Here is a 23,735-nt window from a genome sequence, read left to right on the forward strand (position 1 = left end):
CGGAGTCAGTAGTGCAGAGCCAGAACCTAGCGCCGGAAGTGTATCTGCGTAAAACGGAGGCTTGGAGGCGGGACAGTCAGGGCTCCCAAAGCGGAAGTTTCGCGGGGAAGCTTTTGTACCTAAGGACACTTCCTGTTTCCTAGTAACAATAGGAAGTGTCCGCAGAGCTGGGGGTAGACTCCTGGCTCATGCCAGCTGCGCCCTCTTTTCTCTACCTCCTTCCTTTCCCCCCCTTCTCCTTTCCCTCTTTCCCTCCCCTCCCACCTCCTGGGAACCCTGGCTGAGTGTGCGTGTGTGGGAGCGCGAGAGCCCCCCGACAGCCACCCCTTGGGGCGCGCGGCTGCAGTTAGGGTAAGGGTCCCAGTGCGCAGGCGCGCTCCCGTTCGCGGTCCCCAACTGACGCGCCCGCGGCGGGAAGGAGAGGGGGCCGCCGGTGCGAGGTAGGCGTCCTGAAAGGAAATTGGCAGAGGAGATGAGTGAGGTCAGAGGACTCATTGGTGGTTGACTAGGGGAGGGGACTTTTGATCAAAGGGGCTTTGTGAGGTGAGAATTCCGGGGGCAGGTTCAGTGAAGGCGTTTACGATGGGAGACAGTTGTATTGGGGTCCCTCCCATGGGAAGAAGAGTTGGAGAAGGACGAGAGGATGTACGAGGCATGAGCGAGCAAGGGCTTTGGGATGAAGACCGCCTCAGTTAGTGGGTTTACTCTTACGTGAACTAGGATAACAGGCATTGCCGTGTGTTCTGAAGATTGAGTGACACAATGAATATAGTTAGCACAGTGCCCGGCACATGGTAATATAATACTCTTCATGAGTTGCTGTCATCATCAGTATTAAGAGAGGAGGCAGAAGAAAAAAATGAGAAGGGCTGGTGAAGGTAAGATCAGGAGGCATGGGAGAGAAAAGGTAGGTGATGAAGTGACATTACAACCTGATATTGATGTTATTCACAAGATGGAAGATAGTTTGGGTTCAAGGGAAGTAGATAAAGGAAGTCGCTAAGAGAGTCTTTTGGGGTTTTTGTTTGTTTGTTTTTTGAGATGGCGTCTCGCTCTGTCACCCAGGCTGGAGTGCCGTGGTGGGATCTCAGCTCACTGCAACCTCCACCTCACAGGTTCAAGCAGTTCTTCAGCTTCAACCTCCCGAGTAGCTAGAATTACAGGCACCTGCCACCACGCCCGGCTAACTTTTGTATTTTTAGTAGAGACAGGGTTTCACCGTGTTGGCCAGGCTGGTCTTGAACTCCTGAACTCAGGTGATATGCCAGCCTCACCCTCCCAAAGTGCTGGGATTATAGGCGTGAGCCACCATGCCTGGCCCAGTTAAGAGAGTCTTAACTCTCTTAACTCTCTTGTCACAAGGAAAAGAGACCTTGTGACACTGAAAGGACTCAGGGAAGCAGGGGAACAAGCCAGCCCTTTCCCTGAAGGAGGCCTCTAACCTGTCCTCTCAGGTCCTCAGCTATTAGCTGGAGGAAACAGCTGCTTTTTCAGTGCTTCTCAGCTACTCTGTTTAGCTGAGAGATGAAGGAGGAAGGTTTGGACTTCTCTTATTGAAAGGCCTAGAAAAGGTTCTGGTGTTCTTTTAAGATGTCACAGAAAATTTTTGTTTCAGGATTGTAGGGAGCAGAGTCCTACTGTCCTTAAAGGACAGTAATGCCTTTTGAGTCTGGTCTGAAGAACATGATAACAGGTCTGTGATCAGAAGTAGGTTGCATCTCTCTCGACTTTAATTTCCTTAGCTATACCTGTAGGAATGACTTAAGCCTAGGGGAGCTCCTATATTTGGGGAGCTTGTGCACAGGGAGGCCTTAAATGATGGTGCCTGCAGATTAGATCTAGTAGAAAGCAGGTCCCTGGGCACAGATGCTTGGGGAAACTCTCAGTGACCTCAGATGAACTTGTTGCTCGTATAGCCAAGAGGCGAAGTTAATTCAGGCCTTCCTTTTGACCACTGCCCCCTCTTCCTAGGCCTCGGCCCCTCCACCAGAGGAAGGTGCTGCCACGTGTCTGCTCCTTCTGAACCTCCAGGTTTCTGCTACATTGCCCCATGGAGGACGCACCCCCCTCACTCAGCTGTTCTGACTGTCAGCGCCACTTTCCCAGCCTCCCAGAGCTGTCTCGGCACCGAGAACTGCTCCATCCATCTTCCAACAAGGACAGTGAGGAGGCTGACAGCATCCCTCGGCCCTACCGTTGTCAGCAGTGTGGGCGGGGCTACCGTCACCCCGGGAGCCTGGTCAACCATCGTCGGACCCACGAGACTGGCCTTTTCCCCTGTACCACCTGTGGAAAGGACTTCTCCAATCCCATGGCTCTCAAGAGCCACATGAGGACTCATGCTCCTGAGGGCCGCCGCAGGCACAGGCCCCCACGCCCCAAGGAAGCCACTCCACGCCTCCAGGGTGAGACGGTGTCCACTGACTCCTGGGGCCAAAGGCTTAGCTCTGGTGAAGGCTGGGAAAACCAGACAAAACATACGGAAGAGACACCTGACTGTGAATCTGTACCGGACTCCAGGGCAGCTTCGGGTACGTGGGAAGATCTGCCCACCAGACAAAGAGAAGGCTTGGCAAGCCAACCAGATTCTGAGGATGCTGCAGACGGCTGGGGACCCTCCACCAACTCTGCCAGAGCCCCTCCTCTCCCCACCCCAGCCAGCAGCCTTCTTAGCAACTTGGAACAGTATCTGGCTGAATCAGTAGTGAACTTCACAGCGGGCCAGGAGCCCACCCAGTCCCCTCCTGCCGAGGAGGAGCGGCGGTACAAATGTAGTCAGTGTGGCAAGACCTACAAGCACGCCGGGAGCCTCACTAACCACCGCCAGAGCCACACGCTGGGCATCTACCCCTGTGCCATCTGCTTCAAGGAGTTCTCTAACCTCATGGCTCTGAAGAACCACTCTCGACTGCATGCCCAGTATCGGCCTTACCACTGTCCCCACTGCCCCCGTGCCTTCCGGCTCCCCCGGGAGCTGCTGGAACACCAGCAGTCCCATGAGGGTGAAAGGCAGGAGCCACCCTGGGAGGAGAAAGGGATGCCCACCACCAATGGGCGCACAGACGAGAGCAGCCGGGACCAGCTCCCCAGTGCACAGATGCTGAATGGCTGTGCAGAGCTTAGCACCTCTGGGGAGCTGGAGGACAGTGGCCTGGAGGAATACCGGCCTTTCCGCTGTGGGGACTGTGGCCGTACTTACCGCCATGCCGGGAGCCTCATCAACCATCGAAAGAGCCACCAGACAGGTGTCTACCCCTGCTCGCTCTGTTCTAAGCAGCTGTTCAATGCGGCTGCTCTCAAAAACCATGTGCGGGCTCATCACAGGCCCAGGCAAGGAGTTGGGGAAAATGGGCAGCCATCAGTGCCACCAGCTCGCCTGCTGCTGACTGAGACCACCCACAAAGAGGAAGAGGACCCCACCACCACCCTGGACCATCGGCCCTATAAGTGCAGTGAGTGTGGTCGTGCTTACCGCCACCGGGGGAGCCTGGTGAACCATCGCCACAGCCATCGGACTGGAGAGTACCAGTGCTCACTGTGTCCCCGCAAGTACCCCAATCTCATGGCCCTGCGCAACCACGTGCGGGTACATTGCAAGGCTGCTCGCCGAAGTGCAGACATCGGGGCCGAGGGTGCCCCCAGCCACCTCAAGGTAGAACTCCCGCCTGACCCAGTAGAGGCAGAGGCAGCCCCGCACACAGATCAGGACCACGTGTGCAAACATGAAGAAGAGGCCACAGACATCACGCCAGCAGCAGACAGGACAGCAGCACATACCTGTAGCATCTGTGGGCTGCTCTTTGAAGACCCTGAGAGCCTTGAACGTCATGGCCTGACTCATGGGGCAGGGGAAAAGGAAAATAGCAGGACAGAGACCACAGTGTCACCTCCTCGGGCCTTCGCCTGCCGAGACTGTGGAAAGAGCTATCGCCACTCCGGCAGCCTTATCAACCACAGGCAGACCCACCAGACAGGAGACTTCAGTTGTGGGGCCTGTGCCAAGCACTTCCACACCATGGCTGCCATGAAGAACCACTTGCGCCGGCACAGTCGGCGGCGGAGCAGGCGGCATCGGAAGCGGGCTGGTGGTGCCAGTGGTGGGGGAGAAGCCAAACTCCTGGCAGCAGGGAGCTGGACCCGGGAGCTAGAAGACAATGAAGGCCTGGACTCTCCCCAAGACCCTTCAGTGGAAAGTCTTCATGGGGCGGAAGGCAACCTGGAAAGTGATGGGGGCTTTTTGCAGGCTGAATCTGAAGGGGACAAATGTGGGCTTGAGAAGGATGAGACCCATTTCCAGGGTGATAAAGAGAGTGGAGGCACTGGGGAAGGACTGGAAAGGAAGGATGCCAGTTTACTTGACAATTTGGACATCCCAGGAGGTGAGGAAGGTGGTGGGACTCGCTTCTGCGATGGCCTCACTGGCGTGGATGAAGACCAGAAGCCAGCCACTGGCCAACCCAACTCCTCTTCCCACTCTGCCAACACTGTCACTGGCTGGCAGGCTGGGGCCACTCACACATGCTCTGACTGTGGGCATTCTTTCCCCCATGCCACTGGCCTGCTGAGCCACAGGCCCTGCCACCCACCAGGCATCTATCAGTGCTCCCTCTGCCCGAAGGAGTTTGACTCTCTGCCTGCCCTCCGCAGCCATTTCCAGAACCATAGGCCCGGGGAGGCGACCTCAGCACAGCCTTTCCTCTGCTGCCTCTGCGGCATGATCTTCCCCGGGCGGGCTGGCTACAGGCTTCACCGGCGCCAGGCCCACAGCTCCTCTGGCATGACTGAGGGGGAAGAGGAGGAGGGGGAAGAGGAAGGAGCGGCAGAGGCAGCCCCTGCACGCAGCCCGCCACTGCAGCTCTCAGAAGCAGAGCTGCTGAATCAGCTGCAGCGGGAGGTGGAAGCACTGGACAGTGCAGGGTATGGGCACATCTGTGGCTGCTGTGGGCAGACCTACGATGACCTGGGGAGCCTGGAGCGCCACCACCAAAGTCAAAGTTCTGGGACTGCTGCAGACAAGGCTCCCAGCCCCTTGGGAGTGGCAGGTGATGCCACGGAGATGGTTGTGGGCAGTGTCTTGGAGGACATAGTGACTTCTGTCTCTGGAGAGGGTGGAGATGCCAAGTCTCAAGAGGGAGCAGGCACCCCCTTGGGAGACGGCCTCTGCATGCAGGGTGGGGAAAGTTTGCTGGAGGCTCAGCCCCGCCCCTTCCGCTGCAACCAGTGTGGCAAGACCTATCGCCATGGGGGCAGCCTGGTGAACCACCGCAAGATCCACCAGACTGGAGACTTTCTCTGCACTGTCTGCTCCCGCTGCTACCCCAACCTGGCTGCCTACCGTAATCATCTGCGGAACCACCCTCGCTGCAAAGGCTCTGAGCCCCAGGTTGGGCCCATCCCAGAGGCAGGAGGTAGCAGTGAGCTGCAGGTTGGGCCCACCCCAGAAGGAGGCAGCAGCAAGCCCCAGCACATGGCAGAGGAGGGACTGGGGCAGGCAGAAGTCGAGAAGCTCCAGGAAAAACTTAAAGTGGAGCCCCTGGAGGAAGTGGCAGGGGTGAAAGAAGAGGTGTGGGAGGAGACCACTGTGAAAGGGGAGGAGATAGAGCCCAGGCTGGAGACTGCCGAGAAGGGCTGCCAGACTGAAGCCAGCTCTGAGCGGCCCTTCAGCTGTGAGGTGTGTGGCCGATCATACAAGCATGCCGGCAGCCTCATCAACCACCGGCAGAGCCACCAGACCGGCCACTTCGGCTGTCAGGCCTGCTCCAAGGGCTTCTCAAACCTCATGTCCCTCAAGAACCACCGGCGCATCCATGCAGATCCCCGACGTTTCCGCTGCAGTGAGTGTGGGAAGGCCTTCCGCCTGCGGAAACAGCTGGCCAGCCACCAGCGTGTCCACATGGAGCGACGTGGGGGTGGGGGCACCCGAAAGCCGACTCGGGAAGATCGGCCCTTCCGCTGTGGGCAGTGCGGGCGGACCTATCGCCATGCTGGCAGCCTCCTGAACCACCGGCGCAGCCACGAGACGGGCCAGTACAGCTGCCCCACCTGCCCCAAGACCTACTCCAACCGCATGGCCCTGAAGGACCACCAGAGGCTGCACTCGGAGAATCGGCGGCGGCGGGCTGGACGGTCCAGGCGCTCAGCTGTGCGTTGCGCCCTCTGTGGCCGCGGCTTCCCTGGCCGGGGATCTCTGGAACGGCACCTGCGGGAGCATGAGGAGGAGACAGAAAGGGAGCCAGCCAATGGCCAGGGAGGCCTGGATGGCACAGCCAGTGAGGCGAACCTGGCTGGTAGCCAGGGACTAGAGGCCCAATTGGGTGGTGCTGAGCCAGTACCCCAGCTGGAGGATGGAGTCCAGAGACCAGGGGAGCGCAGTCAGAGCCCCATCAGGGCAGCAAGCTCAGAAGCCCCAGAGCCACTGTCCTGGGATGCAGGGAAGGCAGGTGGGTGGTCAGTAGGTGGGGGACTGGGAAATCACAGTGGCGGCTGGGTTCCTCAGTTCCTGACCAGGTCAGAGGAGCCAGAGGACAGTGTCCACAGGAGTCCTTGCCATGCTGGTGACTGCCAGCTCAATGGACCTACTCTGAGTCACATGGATAGCTGGGACAACAGAGACAATAGCTCTCAGCTGCAGCCAGGGAGCCACTCCTCTTGCAGCCAGTGCGGCAAGACTTACTGCCAATCGGGCAGCCTCTTGAACCACAACACCCACAAGACAGACCGACACTATTGCCTGCTCTGCTCCAAGGAGTTCTTGAATCCTGTGGCCACAAAGAGCCACAGCCACAACCACATAGATGCCCACACCTTTACCTGTCCTGACTGTGGCAAGGCCTTTGAGTCCCACCAGGAACTGGCCAGCCACCTGCAGGCTCATGCCCTGGGCCACAGCCAGGTGCCAGCCCAGATGGAGGAGGCCAGAGATCCCAAAGCCAGAACTGGGGAGGATGAGGTGGTTCTCCCTGGTCAAGGGAAAGCCCGGGAGGCCCCATCAGAAACCCCCGGAAGCCCAGGAGAGAGTGTGGAGAGAGCCAGGGGAGGACAAGTGGTGACGTCCATGGCAGCTGAGGACAAGGAGCGGCCCTTCCGCTGCGCCCAGTGCGGGCGCTCCTACCGCCACGCCGGCAGCCTACTGAACCACCAGAAGGCCCACACCACAGGGTTGTACCCCTGCTCCCTCTGTCCCAAACTTCTCCCTAACCTGCTGTCTCTTAAGAACCACAGCAGGATCCACACGGACCCCAAGCGCCACTGCTGCAGCATCTGTGGCAAGGCCTTCCGAACAGCTGCCCGGCTGGAGGGTCACGGGCGGGTCCACGCACCCCGGGAGGGGCCTTTCACCTGTCCCCATTGTCCCCGCCACTTCCGCCGCCGAATCAGCTTTGTGCAGCACCAGCAGCAGCACCAGGAGGAGTGGACAGTGGCCAACTCTGGTACGGGGGCATGAAGGGTCCCAGGAGGAGGTGGGCACACGGGAGAGGGTGAAGCCTGGCCCCAAAGTGGGTGGGGGAGCAAGGAGTGAGCGGAGAGAGTCCCAGGGATTTTAAGAGGTGGGTGGGGGCTTGGCTATGGGGTGAGAAAACTAGCTGAGCACCCCCAGGTCAGGTATAACAAATAGCAGGGTGGGTTGGGCAGCACGTGGGGGCGTGGCCAAGGTGGGGGCATGGTCAGGCTGAGGCTGCTGCCTGGGCTCGTCCATTACACTGCAGCCAGAGTGGAATGGTCTTTCTGTTCGGGGGAAGGTCGCTGGGTACCCCCTGGCTGCTGTGTCTGGAAACGCTCCTGAGTCAGCCAGTAATGCAATGACTTCCAGAGGAATAGAGGACGCCATTGGTTTGGTCTAGGTTCCATTCTTCCCTAGAGCAGGCCGGGTGCCAGGGAACAAGGGATGGGGCATGGGCTCCACAGCTCGCCTGCTGACTTGGCCATGGAAACTGGGTAACTGGTTGGCACCCTACTCCCTGTCCCTCTTTCCCTGCGCCTTGTCTCTGCTGCCCCTCTCCTTGTGAACTAGACCTCTGGTCCTTCCCTGTCAGTGTTGCTCCCGTCTCTTCTCTAAACTTAATTCAGCCCCTTCTCCCTCTGCTGCCAACGGCCTTTTTAGGATCCAGCCAAACCACTCTTTCCACCTGCACACCCCGCCACCCTCTGCACACCTTTAACTGGAGGACTGAGTCACAAATAATTGTTTCCTTGAAGTCCAGACCCAGTTGCAGCAACAACAGTCATTAGCCCGTGTCACATCCCTGATCAGAGGGCATCTCTGTGGGCAATCGCCTCCACCCAGCACTGCTGGAGGCTGTGGCTGCCGGGGAGTGGGGCGGCCGGTTCCCTCAGCAGGACCTGGGCTGGCCTCTCCACCTCCTCTAGTAGAGGTGGGCCCATTCCATCTAGTGGCCCTCGAGGGTGGGTGGCCCTGAGATGGTGGGCCCTTGATGGGTCTTGTCAGAGCAGAGGGCGGGTGGGAGTCACCTGAGAGCTGAAGGAATGGCTTTAAGGATAGAAGATTTCTCATGACCTCAAGGGATATGATCGAGGAGCCAGTTTGCAAGGACTGGGAAAATAATTAGGAGGCCTAGAATTCCTGTTCTCATCTGGGCCTCTGGGGCCAGGGGCGGGGGAATGGCCTGCAGGGCTGGGACGGGGTACACGCTGTGCGGGGTCTGCCCCTCAGTCGGTGACCTCCTCTCTCTCTCCCCAGGAGCCCCAGTGGCACCAGCGACGGGCAGAGGGGACTTGTCATTGCCCCCTCCACCCACCCCCACGACCCCACTCCTGGATCCTTCACCCCAGTGGCCTGCAGACCTCAGCTTCTCCCTCTGAACTTCAAGTCTCCAAAGATCAGAATCTGGGGGAGGGAGCGCGTGCAGGGAGGGGCTTGATCTCCACGTTTTCTCAGGAGTAGTTCAGGCATCCCCATATCTTCTCCTCTCCCCTTGTGAAGAGGACCCAGATCTGGCTTCTTTCCCAAGGAGGGTGTTGGGTGTTCCTCGTGTCCCTGTCCTTGAAGGACCTCCTTCGCCAGCCTCGTCACCATGCTCTTCCCAGTGCCAGCCTCTGCCGAGATGCTGTGCCACCCTCAGCAGCCAGATTGTAACACCAGGGAGAGTTGGATGCAGAGCCCCACAGGTGGGAAAGTTGCCTGTGGAAGGGAGCCTTTTGCTACAATTTGTAACTTATTTTCTAAAGTCTATTTTGTAACAATTTATTTAAGTTTAAAAAAAGGAAAACTGCTGCCCCCCAAAAAAAGAAATTTTCAAAACACATGGCTGGCGTGATTGTATCTGAAAGGGTAAAGGAGGAGGAAAGCTGGGACGCCTGTGTGGGAGCAGAGCTGGGTGTGGGAGTGTCCACAGACACCACTGTCCTGCAGGGTGGGGAGTGGGCACCTGTGGCCCCAGGCAGGTTCCTTCCCACAGCTGCTGGGCTTCTGGGCCTGCCCTGGTGCCTGGAATCACACATGGCAAGGTGGGGAGGGCAGGGGCAGTAATGCTGTTTGCCTGTCTGCATTCTCGTGTCCTGAGAACGGCCAGGTCCCCTGTCAGCAGCTGGCTGGTTGGCCTGTGAGGAAGGAAGGAGTGTGGAGTTGTCCTCACCCTCATGGCTTTGGTCCCTCCCTCCCTCTCTCCCATTCCTCAAAGGAACAGGGTCTGTCTTGGCTGCCATGACAGATGAGAATACTGAGGCTCAAAGCGATTGAGCGGCCTGCTCCAAGTGACGCGATGACAAAGAACCAGAATCTGAATCAAATGGGTCTGCCTATTGCTCCACACTACCCAGGGCAGCTGGAGTGGGTTAGAACGACACACCCCCTCACTGGAGAGAGAAGGGTCCTGGAGAGGCAGGGTTTGGCAGGAGGTCCCAGGGCCACATACTCATGTTGGCCAGGCAGCTTCCAGGCTCGGCCTCGGGCTCTGGCTCCTCGGCGAAGTAGACTTGCCAGTCCAAACTGCTGACCCAGTCCTCGTAGGGAGGGAGCGCGGTGAAGACCGCCGGCCTGGCGGGGCCTTGGCAAGCATCTCCGAAGCTGTGCAGCCCGGCCAGGAACCACGTGCCCCTCACCTCATGCACCAGTGGTGCCCCAGACAGGCCCTGTCGGGTCAGGTGACACTGGGTGACTTTACAGGCAGCTGTGCAGGATGGCAGAGTGGGCTATGGAGGCTCTGGCTGTTTGGGAGCTAACTGGCAAAAAGGCCTAGTTTCAGGTGGGAGGTCGGTCCAGAGGCCAAGCCTAGAAGGTCCGTTCTTGAGCTATTGGGTGAGGGGATGCCAGGGGCCTATTAGGTAAGGCGTGGGGGCCTGGGGCTCACCTCACAGCTGGGCAGCTCACCCACAGCACTGGTACACACCATCCCCGGCAGAATAGTGCTGCCGTCGCCCCCAGGAGTTCTATGCAGCCGGCTGCAGGCCCTAGGTCCCAGGAGGGTCACAGGCACTGTCTGGGGGGAGCTGATGCCTGTGGAACAAGAGAAAGCTGGCTGCTCCGGCCTGCAGGCTGGATGGACAGTGGCCCTGGCCCCATGCCCACCTACCTGCTCCTGGGCGGGCCTGTCCCAGGACCCAGCCGCGCTCCCCGTCAGGCAGGTGGTGGTCAGCATAGGGCAGGCAGAGGGGCCGCAGGCTGGCGCCCAGTGTCACAGGCTGGGCCAGCAGCAGGAGGGCCACGTCGTAGCCCCCCTCGGGGTGGGTGTAGGCCCCATGCAGGATGAGCTGCTTCAGGCCCCACTCCTCTGGTCTGGTCCCCAGCCCTACGCTCCATTCCTCTGGGGCCTGGCGCCTATGCAGAGGCAGTGTGGACAGCACCAGGTGACAGGGCTGCCGGCAGGGACGGGGGGCACAGTGGAGAGGGATCCAAGACTCACCCAATGAAGCAGTGGGCAGCAGTCAGCACGGCCTCCTCTGACACCAGGGCTCCGCCACAGGCCAGCTGCCCCTGGTGCATCAGTCTGGCATCCCAGGGCCACGGGGAGGGTGCTCCTGCCTGGGGACCTGCTGTCCTCAAGGATCCACAGGCTGAAACAGATGAGTGCCTCATCTGACTTCTTGCTAAGTGTTTCCCGCTTCTCGTCAAATTCTCACAATATCTTTTGAAATTGAATTTTGTTCCCCTCATTACTGAAGGTAACCAAAGTTCCAGAGAGGTTAAATGACTTCCTTGTTCTGTAACTACAGGCAAGTGGCAGACTTGGGATTCACAAGCTAGGGCCTGAGCTTTTAGCCTTGTCGGTCTGATGGGACCCCGGTCCCAGCCTCGTGGGAATGCCCCTACTCGTCACTCCCCCGCCCCACCCGTCTGCACCCTCCAGGCTGGGCCTGCCTCCCATATTCCTGGCTCATTAGTGCATCTCTTACCATCAAGACATAATATCCGTCCCAGGAATTATTTTGCATTCAATTTGCATGCCAGTCACTTAATGCCGGAATTCTGACTGGGAGCTCTACCCTGTGCAGGCTCGCTGGGTCCCTGCTGGAAGCTTGCCACTTCCCCAGAAACCCAAGTCAGGTCTCAGAGATTCCTCTTCTCACCTAAACTCCAAACCTGTAGAGTTCCAAAGTGCCTGCGCCTCTCAGCCCTAATGGGGCTGTTCCCATCCCAGGGGGTGAAAGAGCCCCCTAATTAGGCTCGGCGGTGTGGATGCCTGTGCCAGTTCTCTAGTCCTAACTGAGGTTTGCTTCACAGTGGCTTCTACCCACTGCCAGCATGTCCCGCTCATACCTACACAGCTGTCCTCGTCACTCATCTCTGGGGTCTCTGGGCTCTGGGCCAGGAAAGCCGCCCCCTGAACTCGAGCCTGCAACCAGGAACTGTGAGCAGCTGTGTTGGTCAGCAGCACAGGAGCGTCCTCCTGGGCACAGCTTGATGCAAAGCTGATGATGCCAGCCTGAACCCAGTGTCCATTGGGCTCGAGGCACAGCACAGGGCCCCCAGAATCTCCCTGGAGCCAGGCAACAAAGTCAAGGACAGATGCCTGAGCCCAGCTATGGCAGATACCCTCTGATTGCAGCCCTTTCCCCCAGTCCTGTGAGTCCAACCCCCAGCCCAGGGCTAGGCCTCTCCCCTTCTGCTCCTTCTCTCCTCCCCATCAGACCTGACAGGGCCCCTGCACCCCAGGCTGGGGGCCCCCACATAGCATCCCAGGCCGGGCCGGGTTGGACAGGTGTCGCTGGTGCAGCTGGTTGTAGATGCAGTTACATGTGGGGCGACTGATGAGACGCAGGCGCAGATTCCGTAGGGTCCCAGGAGCTAATGAAAGAGACGGGGCTGGGGCTGGAGTCTGGGATCTGAGAAGCAAGGGAGACTGGAAGCCAGGACAGTTGGGAGCTGAGACGGTGACGCTGGGCAAGCAGAGTGCCCCTCCGAGCTTCAGTCTGGGCCAGCACTTACCATCACCGGTGTCCTGATCCCAGCCAGTGGCCCAGCAGGAGGCTCCAAAGGGGAAGCGATGGGCAGGCTGGGGCAGGCAGAGGGGTGTGTGGGTCACAGGGTGGGTGAGCCGCAGCAGGGCCAGGTCTGAGCCCTGGCTATAGTGGTTATAGGCCCTGGGCAACTGCAGGGCAGCCACCCCCACCTCTTCGGCCCCAGGGCTGAGTCCCTCACGCTGCAGAGAACCCAGGACCACTGACCAGGAGTTCAGTTCTATCTCTGCTGCCCTGGAAGGGGAAGGACAAGGTCCAGGATGCTGAGTACAAGGGGAGACAGTGACACCATGGGAGATCCCACAGGTAGGTGGAAGATAGCAGAGAGCACTCCACGGCTTTTTCTTTTTGAGGTAGGGTCTCGTCCTGTTGCCCAGGCTGCAGTGCACTGGCATGACCACGACTCACTGCAAGCCTTGACCTTCCAGGCTCAAGTGATCCTCCCACCTCAGCCTCGTGAGTAGCTGGGACTACAGGTGTGCACCACCATGCCTGGCTAGTTTTGTATTTTTTGTAGAGACATGGTCTTGCTATGTTGCCCAGGCTAGTCTTGAACTCTTGGGCTCAAGCGATCCTCCCTCCTTGGCCTCCCAAAGTGCTGGGATTATAGGCGTGAGCTACTGTGCCCGGCCTCCGTCTGTGACTTTAAGCAAGGTCATTCCCTTGCAACCTGTTTTCTCATTTGTAAATCTTCTACCTATATTCCAAACCTGTAGAGTTCCAAAGTGCCTGCGCCTCTCAGCCCTAATGGGGCTGTTCCCATCCCAGGGGGTGAAAGAGCCCCCTAATTAGGCTCGGCAGTGTGGATGCCTGTGCCAGTTCTCTAGTCCTAAGGTTGAAAGGTGGTTGTTACAATTCACTTGACAATATGTACCCAGTACATGGCAGATTCTCAGTAAGTGGTACTTTATTATTACTCTAGAGGTAGGGACTAGCCTTGTGGGGCTTGAGACAAATCATCCATCCTCCAGAGCCAGAGACCCTGCCTGACCCCAGCCATGACTTACTTTTCAAAGCAGTGGGCAGCGGTGAGGACCCAGGTGTCCGCCACCAGGGAGCCGCTGCAGATGTGGGCTCCCTGCCTCCTCACACTGGCCTGCCAGGGCCACTCGCCGGGGACTGTGTTGCCCTCCTGAGGCTTGGGGGGACCAGGGCCACGCTGTCCACAGGCTGTGGAGAGGGTTGGGTCACAATGACAGCAGATCCCTGTCCTGACCTCACCCCAGTCCCAAGCCAGACCCAAGTAAGGCCCAGGCCCCGCATCCCCAGACCTTACCACGCTGAGCGGCTTGAAGACCTGGGAAGAGAGAGACACAGGTGAGACTCCAGGCCCTGCCTAGCTTTGGGGAGGAGAGGGGATGGGCTGGGGGGCGGGCCCAGGGTCCTTGCTTGTGACTCTGATTACCTCACCAGCCCCTCCCAGAATGAAAATATTTATATGAGGTCGAGACAGCTTTTATTGGAACCTATTCAGCATTCACACTCAGTGATTAATTCTCCTTCAGCTGTGCTCAGCACTCCGGGGCTGGAGGTTCAGCTTGGGAGTAGGCCAACCCTCCTCCAGGCTTCAGAACCCCCAACTCCTGCCCCCGCCACTGAGTCAGGAAGGCGGCCTCTGTGTGTGCAGAGCATTAGCTTAATTGTCCTCTCAGCAGCAGAGGCCTAAAAGAAGGATTAGAGGCCTGCGTCATTTCCAAGGGGGGAGGGCCCCAAGAAATGGAGACTTACCTCACCCTGGTCTAGAGACTCAGTCTTCCCCACCTTCCCAGAAACTGCCTGAGAGCTCGCCAGAGAGAGGGCCCCTGCCCGCCACCCCTCACAGGCACACAGGCACCCCCATGAGACAGCTGAGCCAGGCTGCCCAGAGGATGGATGAAAAGAAAGGGAAACTGAGGCCAGAGGAGCCCCGAGTTTGCCTGAGGTTATTGTGGAAGTCGAGGGGGAGGTGGGTGTAGGACACACACAGGCAGCACCACACACACAAAGACCACAGGCCCCGCCAACGCAAACTGCAGCTGGCCCGAGAAAATCTCATCCATGTTGACGCAGGTGGCCACATATACCGCCCCACAGAGTCCCACGGAGTTACATCCCCACTGGCGGACTGTCGCCCACAGGCAGTCCCCCCACCAAGGAGCAGGGACTGCTGGGGCAGAGATGGCCCCTGAGCCCCCACCAGGCCACCCCCATACCCCCACGCGCACGGCGGCTTACCCTCCATGAGGACCGTGGCACCCGCGAAGAGCAGCACTGGGCCCCAGCTCCACTTCATGCTGCCCCGGGCCACTCTGCCGCCTGTGCTCGGCTCTCAGAGAGGCCACCTGGGTCTCCCTGGCTCCACCTCTGCTCCACCCCCAGTTGGCTAGGAGTCAGCTCTCTGCTTGCCCTAGCCAGCAGTTCCTAGCTCTGGGACTGTGGCTGTGTGACCCTGGGCTTGTCACTACCCCTCTCTGGGCCTCAGCTGCGGAGCCAAACTGTCAGGGTTTAAATCTATTTCCTTACTACTTGAGTGACCTGGGAGAGCTAACCTGCCTGCACCTTGTCTGAGAAACAGTTGTTGAATGGAAAACGACTCGATGACAGCCTGGCACAGGGCAAGCTCACTCCCAGCATGAAAGCGCCATCCTGGAACTGTGGAGGGGCACGTAGGCAGCTCCTCCCGGTCTCCACTTTTCATTTCCACTCCCCCACTTCTCTTCCAGCCATGGCCAGGTGGGTTTCACATGCCCTCTCCCAGGTCTACTCAGAGACAGTGTGTGCCAGGCTGGGTGTCGAGGGGCCAGCACCCACTGCTGCTTGCTCGCTGTGAGCCTTTGGCAAATCCCAGTATCTCCCTGGGCCTGCTGGCTTCCCGGGAAACAGGGTGACAGCAGTGCCCACCTTCCTCACAGGCGCTGGAGGACTCGGTCAGGCGGGAAGAACACTTGGCCGCGTGCCTCCTCTTCCTCTTCCCACTCCTAACTCAGGCTGGCCCAGACCGTTCAAGAACCCTGACCCCAAGACAGAGGCAGTTGCGGGTAGGGTTTAGTATATAGATGCTGGCCAGGCACGGTGGCTCACGCCTGTAATCCCAGCACTTTGGGAGGCCAAGGCAGGCGGATCACCTGAGGTGGTGAGTTCGAGACCAGCCTGACCAACATGGAGAAACCCTGTCTCTACCAAAAATACAAAATTAGCCCGGCATGGTGGTGGGTGCCTGTAATCCCAGCTACTCAGGAGGCTGAGGCAGGAGAATTGCTTGAACCCGGGAGGCGGAGGTTGTGGTGAGCTGAAATTGTGCCACTGCACTCCAGCCTGGGCAACAAGAGCAAAACTCTGTCTCAAAACAAACCAACAAAAAAAAGCATATAGATGCTGGAGCCAGATGGACCAGGTGGATGCAAATCCTGAGAGCGTCCTGCAGTAGCTGTGTGATCTCAGGCATACTACTTAGCCTCTCTGTCCCTATCATCAAGATAGGGGTAATAACAGTATGCACCTCATACATCACTGTAAAGATTAAATGAGTTTAACATGTTAACCAAATTGCTGGTTTGTTTTTTTTTTTTTTTTGAGACGGAGTCTCGCTCTGTCGCTCAGGCTGGAGTGCAGTGGCCGGATTTCAGCTCACTGCAAGCTCCGCCTCCCGGGTTTACGCCATTCTCCTGCCTCAGCCTCCCGAGTAGCTGGGACTACAGGCACCCGCCACCGAGCCCGGCTAGTTTTTTTTTTTTTTTTTTGTATTTTTAGTAGAGACGGGGTTTCACCGTGTTAGGCACGATGGTCTCGATCTCCTGACCTTGTGATCCACCCATCTCGGCCTCCCAAAGTGCTGGGATTACAGGCTTGAGCCACCGCGCCCGGCCGGTTTTTTGTTTTTTTTTGAGACGGTCTTGCTCTGTTGCTCAGGCTGGAGTGCAGTGATCATGGCTCACCGCAGCCTCAATCTTCTGGGCTCAAACGATCTTCCTACCAGCTTCCCGATTAGTTGGGACTACAGGTGCATACCACCAACCCTGGCTAATTTTTTTTTTTTTTTTTTGTAGAGGCAGGGGTCTCACTATTTTGCTCAGGCTGGTCTGGAACTCCCGACCTCAAGTGATCCTCCTGCCTCGGCCTCCCAAAGTGCAGGGATTACAGGTGTGAGCCACCGCACCTAGCCAACACAAGTTCTTAAACAGTGCTTGGCATGTAGGTAAGCGGTCAGGGCATAATAGGCAAAACAAAAACCTTCAGAACCTGGCCCTGGGCCTCCAGGGCTACCAATACTGGCTTGGGATGGTCAATAAGGCAACTGGAGGGGTTAAAGTTAAACTCAAGGAAAAACTTCCCAGCAAGCATTTACAGAACCAGAAGGGCAGCCTGCCCTTGCAGGTGTGTGCTCAGCCTTCCCAGGAGAGGAGGCCTGGCTCCTGTGGGCAGCAGAAGCGAGCTGCCAGCCTGTTTCCTGGGGGTGGGGGCCGATGGCGCGCCAGGCCTTGCTGACTCCACATGCTGGAGATGAGACTACGCATAACCACCCTTCCCAGCAGGCCCTCCATTCTCCCTCTGACTCACCCTTCCCAGCTCCAGAGAAGGCAACACTGAGGGAGGCCCAGCACCACAGTCCGTGGCAGACACATGGTTCAGACTTGGCTGATTGATCTAAGAAACTTTATTGCTCAGAACCTTCCCTCCCTGGGCAATGGCAAGAGCTTTGGAGACCAGCCCTTGGGGACAGAGTCAGAGGCACTGGGTGGAAAAAAGAGCAAGTGTGTGGCACATTTGGTCCATTGTCGTGTGCAGGTATGGCAGGAGGAGGGGGGACTCTAGAAGGCCCCCCATCTAGGGCCTTCTAGGGACCCAGATATGCCCCCTTGGGCAAGGCTCACATGCCAAAGCAAAGCAGACGAGGCCAGCCTGGCTTGGGGTGAGGGCTCAGTGCCTCTTAGCCTTGCCCTGGGGTTCTTGGACCTTCCGGAAACTGAGCCACATCAGGCCCACATTGATGGCATAGGTGGTGATGCAAACGATGCAGAAATCATAGAGCACGAAGAACAGGATCCAGGCCAGGTAGACAGAACCAGCGAGAGACACCAGGGAGCTCAGCAGCAGCAGGACAGAGGCCCAGCGCGTACGCAGGCAACCTGCAAGGCAGAAGAGGGTCCGGTGTGGGCTTCAGGGACTGGCCACCTCCTGAACGCTCCATGATGTCACCACACCACCTAGATGCCAGGAGCTGCTGGGAAGTGTCTCTAAAACAAGAGGCTCCAGGGCAGGTGTGATGGCTTACACCTGTAATCCCAACACTCTGGGAGGCCGAGGTGGGAAGACTGCTTTAGGCTAGGAGTTCAAAACCAGCTTGGGCAACATAGAAAGACCCAATCTGTATCAAAAATTTAGAAATTCGGCTGGGCGCAGTGGCTCATGCCTGTAATCCCAGCACTTTGGGAGGCCGAGGGTGGTGGATCACCTGAGGTCAGGAGTTCGAGAGCGGCCTGGCCAACATGGCAAAACCCCATCTCTACTAAAAATACAAAAATTAGCCAGGCATGGTGATGGGCACCTGTAATCCCAACTGCTGGGGAGGCTAAGGCAGGAGAATAGCTTGAACCTAGGAGGCAGAGGTTGCAGTGAGCCGAGATCACACCACTGCACTCCAGCTTGGGCAACAAAAGTGAGACTTCGTTTCAAAAAAAAAAAAAAAAAAAAAGGCCCAGTGAGGTTGGCTCATGCCTGTAATACTAGCACTTTGGGAGGCCGAGGTGGACGGATCACCAGGTCAAGAGACTGAGACCATCCTGGCCAACAGGGTGAAACCCTCTCTACTAAAAATACAAAAATGAGCTGGGCGTGGTGGCACGCGCCCGTAGTCCCAGCTACTCGGGAGGCTGACACAGAATTGTTTGAACCGGGATGGCAGAGGTTGCAGTGAGCCAAGATCACGCGACTGCCCTCCAGCCTGGTGACAGAGCAAGACTATGTCTCAAAAAATAAAAAATAAAATAAAAATTAGCTGGGTGCAGTGGCATGTAACTCTAGTCCCAGCTACACAGGAGGATCATTTGAGCCAGGAGTTCCAGATTACAGTGAGCTATGATTGTGCCACTGCACTTCAGCCTGGGCAACAGAGCAAGATGATTTCTTAAAAAAAAAAAAAAAAAAAAAGGCTTTGACAGGTTCCCTCCAAGGAACTTGCCATTGCCCAGGGAGGGAAAGTTCTGAGCAATAAAATTTCCTAAATAAATCGGCCAAGTCTGAACCATGTGTCAGCCAGGGACCGTGGTGCTGGGCCTCCCTCGGTGATGCCTTCTCTGGAGCTGGGAAGGGTGACTCAAAGGGAGTGTGGGGGCCTGTTGGGAAGGGTGGTAATAGGTAGTCTCATCTCCAGGGTATGGCATCAGCAAGGCCTGGGGTGCCATCGTCTCCCACTCCCTTGGTTCCCCTATCTGTTCAATAATTCCTGGGACCAGATACAAATTTTCCTGCGGAGCACTAAATGAGATAAAAGATAGCTCATGTTCAGCTTCTCCTTAAAAAGGAATTTCGGCATCTTTTCCACAAAACTGGGGTGCTGGTGGGGCATGGTAGCTCATGCCTGTAATCCCCCCAGCACCTTGGGAGGCTGAGGCAGACAGATCGCTTAAGACCAGCCTGGGCAACATGGCGAGACACTGTCTCTACCAAAAAAACCACAAAAATTAGCTGGGTATAGTGGTGCACGCCTGTGATTCCAGCTACTCGGGAGGCTAAGGTGGGAGGATCACTTGGGCAGGGAGGCAGAGGTTGCTATGAGCTGAGATCGCACCAGTGCACGCTAAGGGCATCCTAGACCTCAGTTTGGGCAACAGAGCCAGACCCTGTCTCAAAACAACAACAAACAAAAAACCTGGGGACCTAGGATGTCTTTAAGGGCCCTTTAGCCTCTAACAGTACTTAAACCAATTAAAAGACTCCTGTTAGTTACCTCCCCACCTCTCCACCTGCAGGATGCTCCGTGATGAGCAGCTAGCTGGCTATCAGCTGTGGATCACCAAGATTGCATGGAGTGGGGCTGAGCTGACCAAGGGGGATGAGGGCCGGGGCCTGCAGGGAGGGGGCAGAGCCACTCACCTAACAATAGCTGTAGTGTGTAGAAGATGCAACCAAATATGCTGTTGGATTGATTGAGGATGCTGTCCGGTCCCAGCACATGCTCCACCAGCCCGAAGCCCCTGCCCCACCTGGCAGAGGGGTGGTGTGGGGGGGTGGAACCAGGTTAGGAATGTCAACCTAGTGCCTTGGACCCTACCCCGGAAAGGTGATTTCCAAGAAGCCACCTGGGTTATCCTCTGTTCCCCACCTCCTATCCTAGACCAAGGGTCGATGACCTCCAGTCAGCAGACACTTTTGGCCACGTCAGGATTCCATGTCACTGACCCTATCCTCCCCTCTCCCCAGACCAGGCCTGACGTGGCTACTTGGTAGGCCCTGCTTTTCATCTAGACCTTAAGTAATTCTTTTTTTTTTTTTTTTTTGAGACAGAGTCTCACTCTGTGGCCCATGCTGGAGTGCAGTGGCGCGATCTTGGCTCACTGAAACCTCCGCCTCTCGGGTTCAAGCGATTCTCCTGCCTTAGGCCCCCAAGTAGCCGGGATTACAGGAGCCTGCAATAGCGCCGAGATAATTTTTCTATTTTTGGTAGAGACAGGCTTTCACCATGTTGGCCAGGCTGGTAAACTGACTTCAAGTGATCCAGCCGCCTCGGCCTCCCAAAGTGCTGGGATTACAGGAGTGAGCCACCGCGCCCGACCCTTAAGTAATTCTTAAAATGGCAAGGCTGGTATAACGGTTCACTCGGTTTTGCATCAGAGACTGGGAGTCGGCGGCAGATTATCTTTGCCCTGGACCCCAGAATCTCCAGCTCCCTGGCCACGCACTCGCCTCCTCGGTATTCCGTCATTATGCTAACGCCTGGCCATCACGCACAGCCAGACCGGGCCACCTTGTTCCCGGGCGCAGCCATCGCCAACCCCCCTTCACCTGCGCGCCGTCCTTGAGACCATCGTCAATCTCTGCCGCCATCCTGCCTCCCCGCCTTTCCCGGTCACCGTTATTCCTTGGCATCCAACTCACATGCGAGTCCCCGGAATAATCCCAGTCCCCAGCACTGTCTGGTCCCTTGCCTCGCACTCTTATTTCGAACACCAGTATCTCTGGGTAGCTCAGCCCCCGTGCAACGACCCCGCGAGCAGTCCAGCCCCTTGTCCGTTCCCTGGGCACACCGATCCCACACTCCAGAATAATCATCTGGCAATCTGGCCGCCCCGCTCCGAGGCCCCACGCCTCCCACTCCCGTGCACACCTGGAGGAGAAGACGCGGGAACAGCTGATGGCGGTGCCCACGTCGCAGAGCGCGCGGTAATCCCTGTCCCGGGCGCGTGCCGCCTTCACGTGCAGCGCGTAGAGCGAAAGCACTAGGCCGGCCAAGCAAAGAGCGAGCCGCACCCAGCCAGGGTTCCCCCAGGTGCTGCCCATTATCTCCAGGTTCCGTCCGAGGCGCCAGCAGAGAAAACCAGCCACGGAGCAGGGGCGGGGCGGGGAATGGCCACGCCCCTCCTGCCCCTCTGACTTGGCGATTGGCCGGCCGGGTTCGCACTCCGCGATCCAAACGGCTGTTCCCGGGAGCTAGTCAGGCGAGAGAGTTAGGAAAACCGCTAAGAACGCCCAGACTGGTGAAGCGGGTAAGAGACGTGGGGAATCGCGGCCCCAGCGGCTGCCAGGCATGATGGGAGTTGTAGTCGGGGCGGCTGCAAGGCGTCAAGGGAAATGACGTCTCCAGAGATTTAAAAACTGTTTTGGCCGGGGGCGGTGACTCACGCCTGTAATCCCAGCACTTTGGGAGGCCGAGGCTGGCGGATTACCTGAGGTCAGGAGTTCGAGACCAGCCTCGCCAACATGGTGAAACCCCGTCTCTACTAAAAATACAAAAATTAGCCGGGCATGGTGGCACACGCCTGTAATCCCAGCTACTCTGGGGGCTGAGGCAGGAGAATTGCTTGAGCTGGGGAGACGGAAGTTGCAATGAGCCGAGATCGTGCCACTGCACTCCAGCCTGGCCGACAGAGTGAGACTGTCTCAAAAAAAAAAAAAAAAAAAAAATTGCGTTAATGTGGCTAACAGCATTTGGGCCTACCCTATGCCAAGTCCTGTTGTAAGAACTGGAGCATCCAGGACCTAGAGACCAGAGGATCAGGGGATCCAGCGAATACCGCGATCCGATTCGGGAACCAAGCATTTCCCCTGAAACTATTTCAGGCACCATTCGGGCTGCAGCCTCGCATCCTCCCAGGTCCTGCCTCACCAGCGCTTCTTGCTGGTGGGTCTCTCCCTTACATTCACAGAACCACTCCTTTGGCCACACACACCCTTGACAGTATCCTAACTTCTCTACTATCATGGCACCTGCCTGACAACACCTGAGCTTGGATCAACTCAACAGTCAGTCTCTCCTTTCCAAGCTGTGGGCCTGCTGAGGTCTTTCCTTCACAGACATCCCATCTGATGGTGACCCATCTCTCCTACACCTTCAACCTCTCCGTCCTCCCCATCTACATTGCAACTTGTTTCTCTTTCCCATCTCAGAAACAGCAACACATCTCCCTTCACTAAGAGGTCCTTCAGCAGCCTCCCCTCCCTGCATTAACAGGCAAGTTTTTGGAAAGATTCTACACTCCCAGTCTCTACTTCCTCACTTCTTCCTCACTGCCCACGCCATAAACTAGCTGCTGCCTCCAGCACTGCCCTGACACCTAGTGGCTGGTGTCACCAAGACGCTAGACCCAGTGGTTATTGATTTATTAATTTACTTATTTTGAGACGGAGTCTCACTTTGTCACCCAGGCTGTAGTGCAGAGGTGCCATCTCGGCTCACTGCAACCTCCGCCTCCAGGGTTCAAGTTTTTCTCCTGCCTCAGCCCCTCGAGTAGTTTGGACTACAGGTGCCTGCCACCACGTCCAGCTAATTTTTGTATTTTTAGTAGAGACGGGGTTTCACCATGTTGGCCAGGCTCATCTCAAACTCCTGACCTCAAGTGATCCACCCACCTTGGTCTCCCAAAATGCTAGGATTACAGACGTGAGCCACCGTGCCCAGGCAATGGTTGTTTTTCAGGTCTTCTCTTGCTTGACTTCCCAGAGGGATCCCTTACTGTTGCACACACCTTCCTGGGAACTCTCTCTTCCTCTGGCCTCTGTGATATTTCCCTCTCCTGCTGGCTCCTCCCTCTCCAGATGCTCTTTCTCACATCTACTCTCTTCTAGAGAGTGTGGTAGACAGAATAATGGTCTCCAAAGATGTCCCTGCATGAATCCCTGGAACTTGTGTATATGATAGGTTAAATGGCAAAAAGGAAATTAAGGTTGCAGATGGAATTAAGCTGACCAATCTCCTGATTTGATTTGATTTATTTAATTTCTTTTGTTTTTGAGGCGGAGTTTCACTCTTGTTGCCCAACTGGAGTGCAATGGCATGATCTCTGCTCACTGCAACCTCCACCTCCCAAGTTCAAGCGATTCGCCTGCCTTAACCTCCCGAGTAGCTGGGATTACAGGCACCCGCCACCACACCTGGCTAATTTTTTTAAGTTTTAGTAGAGACGGGGTTTCGCTATATTGGCCAGGCTGGTCTCGAACTCCTGACCTCAGGTGATCCGCCCACCTCAGCCTCCCAAAGTGCTGGGATTACAGGCATGAGTCACCGTGCCCGGCCTATTTATTTATTTATTTTTGAGATGGAGTTTTGCTCTTGTTGCCCAGGCTAAAATGCAATGGTATTATCTCGGCTCACCGCAACCTCCACCTCCCGGGTTAAAGTGATTCTCCTGCCTTAGCCTCCTGAGTAGCTGGGATTATAGGCATGCACCACCATGCCCAGCTAATTTTTTGTATTTTTAGTAGATATGGGGTTTCTCCATATTGGTCAGGCTGGTCTCAAACTCCTGACCTCAGGTGATCCACCCGCCTGGGTCTCCCAAAGTGCTGGGATTATAGGCGTGAGGCACCGCGCCAGGCTCTATTGATTTATTTTTATTTTTATTTTTGAGACGGAGTCTCGCTCTGTTGCCTAGGCTGGAGTGCAGTGGCACAATCTTGGCTCACTATAACTTCCGCCCCCTGAGTTCAAGCCATTCTCCTGCCTCAGCCTCCCCAGTAGTTGGGACTACAGGCACATGCAATCATGCCTGGCTAATTTTTGTATTTTTAGTAGAGACAGGGTTTCACTATGTTGGCCAGGCTGGTCTCGAACTCCTGACTTTGTGATCTGCCCACCTCAGCCTCCCAAAGTGCTGGGATTAAAAGTGTAAGCCACCGTGCCCAGCATA

General features: G+C 56.9%; 3 protein-coding genes across 14 annotated transcripts; 1 reads left to right on the forward strand and 2 right to left on the reverse strand.

Annotated features, from left to right (window-relative positions):
- Nucleotides 1-141: 141 nt before the first annotated feature.
- On the forward strand, nt 142-9,250 carry ZNF646 (zinc finger protein 646). Of its 3 annotated transcripts, none has more exons than XM_005591716.4 (3): nt 142-481; nt 1,972-7,430; nt 8,699-9,250. In XM_005591716.4, exons 2-3 carry the CDS (start codon nt 2,051-2,053, stop codon nt 8,818-8,820), a joined length of 5,502 nt encoding a protein of 1,833 aa, XP_005591773.3. In that variant the 5' UTR covers nt 142-481; nt 1,972-2,050; the 3' UTR covers nt 8,821-9,250. The 3 variants fall into 3 exon arrangements, with proteins under 3 accessions (XP_005591773.3, XP_005591775.3, XP_005591776.3); XM_005591718.4 differs by having other exon boundaries at nt 142-440; XM_005591719.4 differs by having other exon boundaries at nt 142-351.
- On the reverse strand, nt 9,191-14,704 carry PRSS53 (serine protease 53). Of its 9 annotated transcripts, none has more exons than XM_005591713.5 (11): nt 14,629-14,704; nt 13,691-13,711; nt 13,422-13,584; nt 12,383-12,648; nt 12,087-12,241; nt 11,714-11,933; nt 10,860-11,010; nt 10,530-10,774; nt 10,308-10,453; nt 9,873-10,089; nt 9,191-9,558 (listed from the first exon to the last, which is right to left on the reverse strand). In XM_005591713.5, the coding sequence occupies exons 1-11, from the start codon at nt 14,684-14,686 to the stop codon at nt 9,539-9,541; spliced, it is 1,662 nt and encodes a 553-aa protein (XP_005591770.2). In that variant the 5' UTR covers nt 14,687-14,704; the 3' UTR covers nt 9,191-9,538. The 9 variants fall into 9 exon arrangements, 7 of the variants coding, with proteins under 7 accessions (XP_005591770.2, XP_005591769.2, XP_045239004.2 ...); XM_005591712.5 differs by having other exon boundaries at nt 9,807-10,089; XM_045383069.3 differs by having other exon boundaries at nt 12,087-12,648.
- A 2,325-nt stretch (nt 14,705-17,029) lies between these two features.
- VKORC1 (vitamin K epoxide reductase complex subunit 1) lies at nt 17,030-20,957 on the reverse strand. 2 transcript variants are annotated; one of them, XM_045383070.2, is made up of 3 exons: nt 20,717-20,957; nt 19,486-19,595; nt 17,030-17,519 (listed from the first exon to the last, which is right to left on the reverse strand). In XM_045383070.2, exons 1-3 carry the CDS (start codon nt 20,887-20,889, stop codon nt 17,311-17,313), a joined length of 492 nt encoding a protein of 163 aa, XP_045239005.1. In that variant the 5' UTR covers nt 20,890-20,957; the 3' UTR covers nt 17,030-17,310. The 2 variants fall into 2 exon arrangements, with proteins under 2 accessions (XP_045239005.1, XP_045239006.1); XM_045383071.2 differs by lacking the exon at nt 19,486-19,595.
- Between the last annotated feature and the right edge of the window lie 2,778 nt (nt 20,958-23,735).

The sequence above is a fragment of the Macaca fascicularis genome, chromosome 20 (genome assembly GCF_037993035.2).
Source record: "Macaca fascicularis isolate 582-1 chromosome 20, T2T-MFA8v1.1".
Classification (NCBI taxonomy): domain Eukaryota; kingdom Metazoa; phylum Chordata; class Mammalia; order Primates; family Cercopithecidae; genus Macaca; species Macaca fascicularis.

Excerpts from the sequence above, each read along its gene's own strand:
- ZNF646 (XM_005591716.4), top strand. The coding sequence starts at position 2,051 with ATGGAGGACGCACCCCCCTCACTCAGCTGTTCTGACTGTCAGCGCCAC. Across the intron at positions 7,431-8,698 it reads GTGGACAGTGGCCAACTCTG|GAGCCCCAGTGGCACCAGCG; the intron begins GTACGGGGGCAT and ends CTCTCTCCCCAG.
- PRSS53 (XM_045383068.3), bottom strand. The coding sequence starts at position 14,686 with ATGAAGTGGAGCTGGGGCCCAGTGCTGCTCTTCGCGGGTGCCACGGTC. Across the intron at positions 13,712-14,628 it reads TGCCACGGTCCTCATGGAGG|GTCTTCAAGCCGCTCAGCGT; the intron begins GTAAGCCGCCGT and ends CTCTCTTCCCAG. Across the intron at positions 13,585-13,690 it reads TCTTCAAGCCGCTCAGCGTG|CCTGTGGACAGCGTGGCCCT; the intron begins GTAAGGTCTGGG and ends CCCTCTCCACAG.
- VKORC1 (XM_045383070.2), bottom strand. The coding sequence starts at position 20,889 with ATGGGCAGCACCTGGGGGAACCCTGGCTGGGTGCGGCTCGCTCTTTGC. Across the intron at positions 19,596-20,716 it reads TCCCGCGTCTTCTCCTCCAG|GTGGGGCAGGGGCTTCGGGC; the intron begins GTGTGCACGGGA and ends CCCCTCTGCCAG. Across the intron at positions 17,520-19,485 it reads CACACTACAGCTATTGTTAG|GTTGCCTGCGTACGCGCTGG; the intron begins GTGAGTGGCTCT and ends TCTGCCTTGCAG.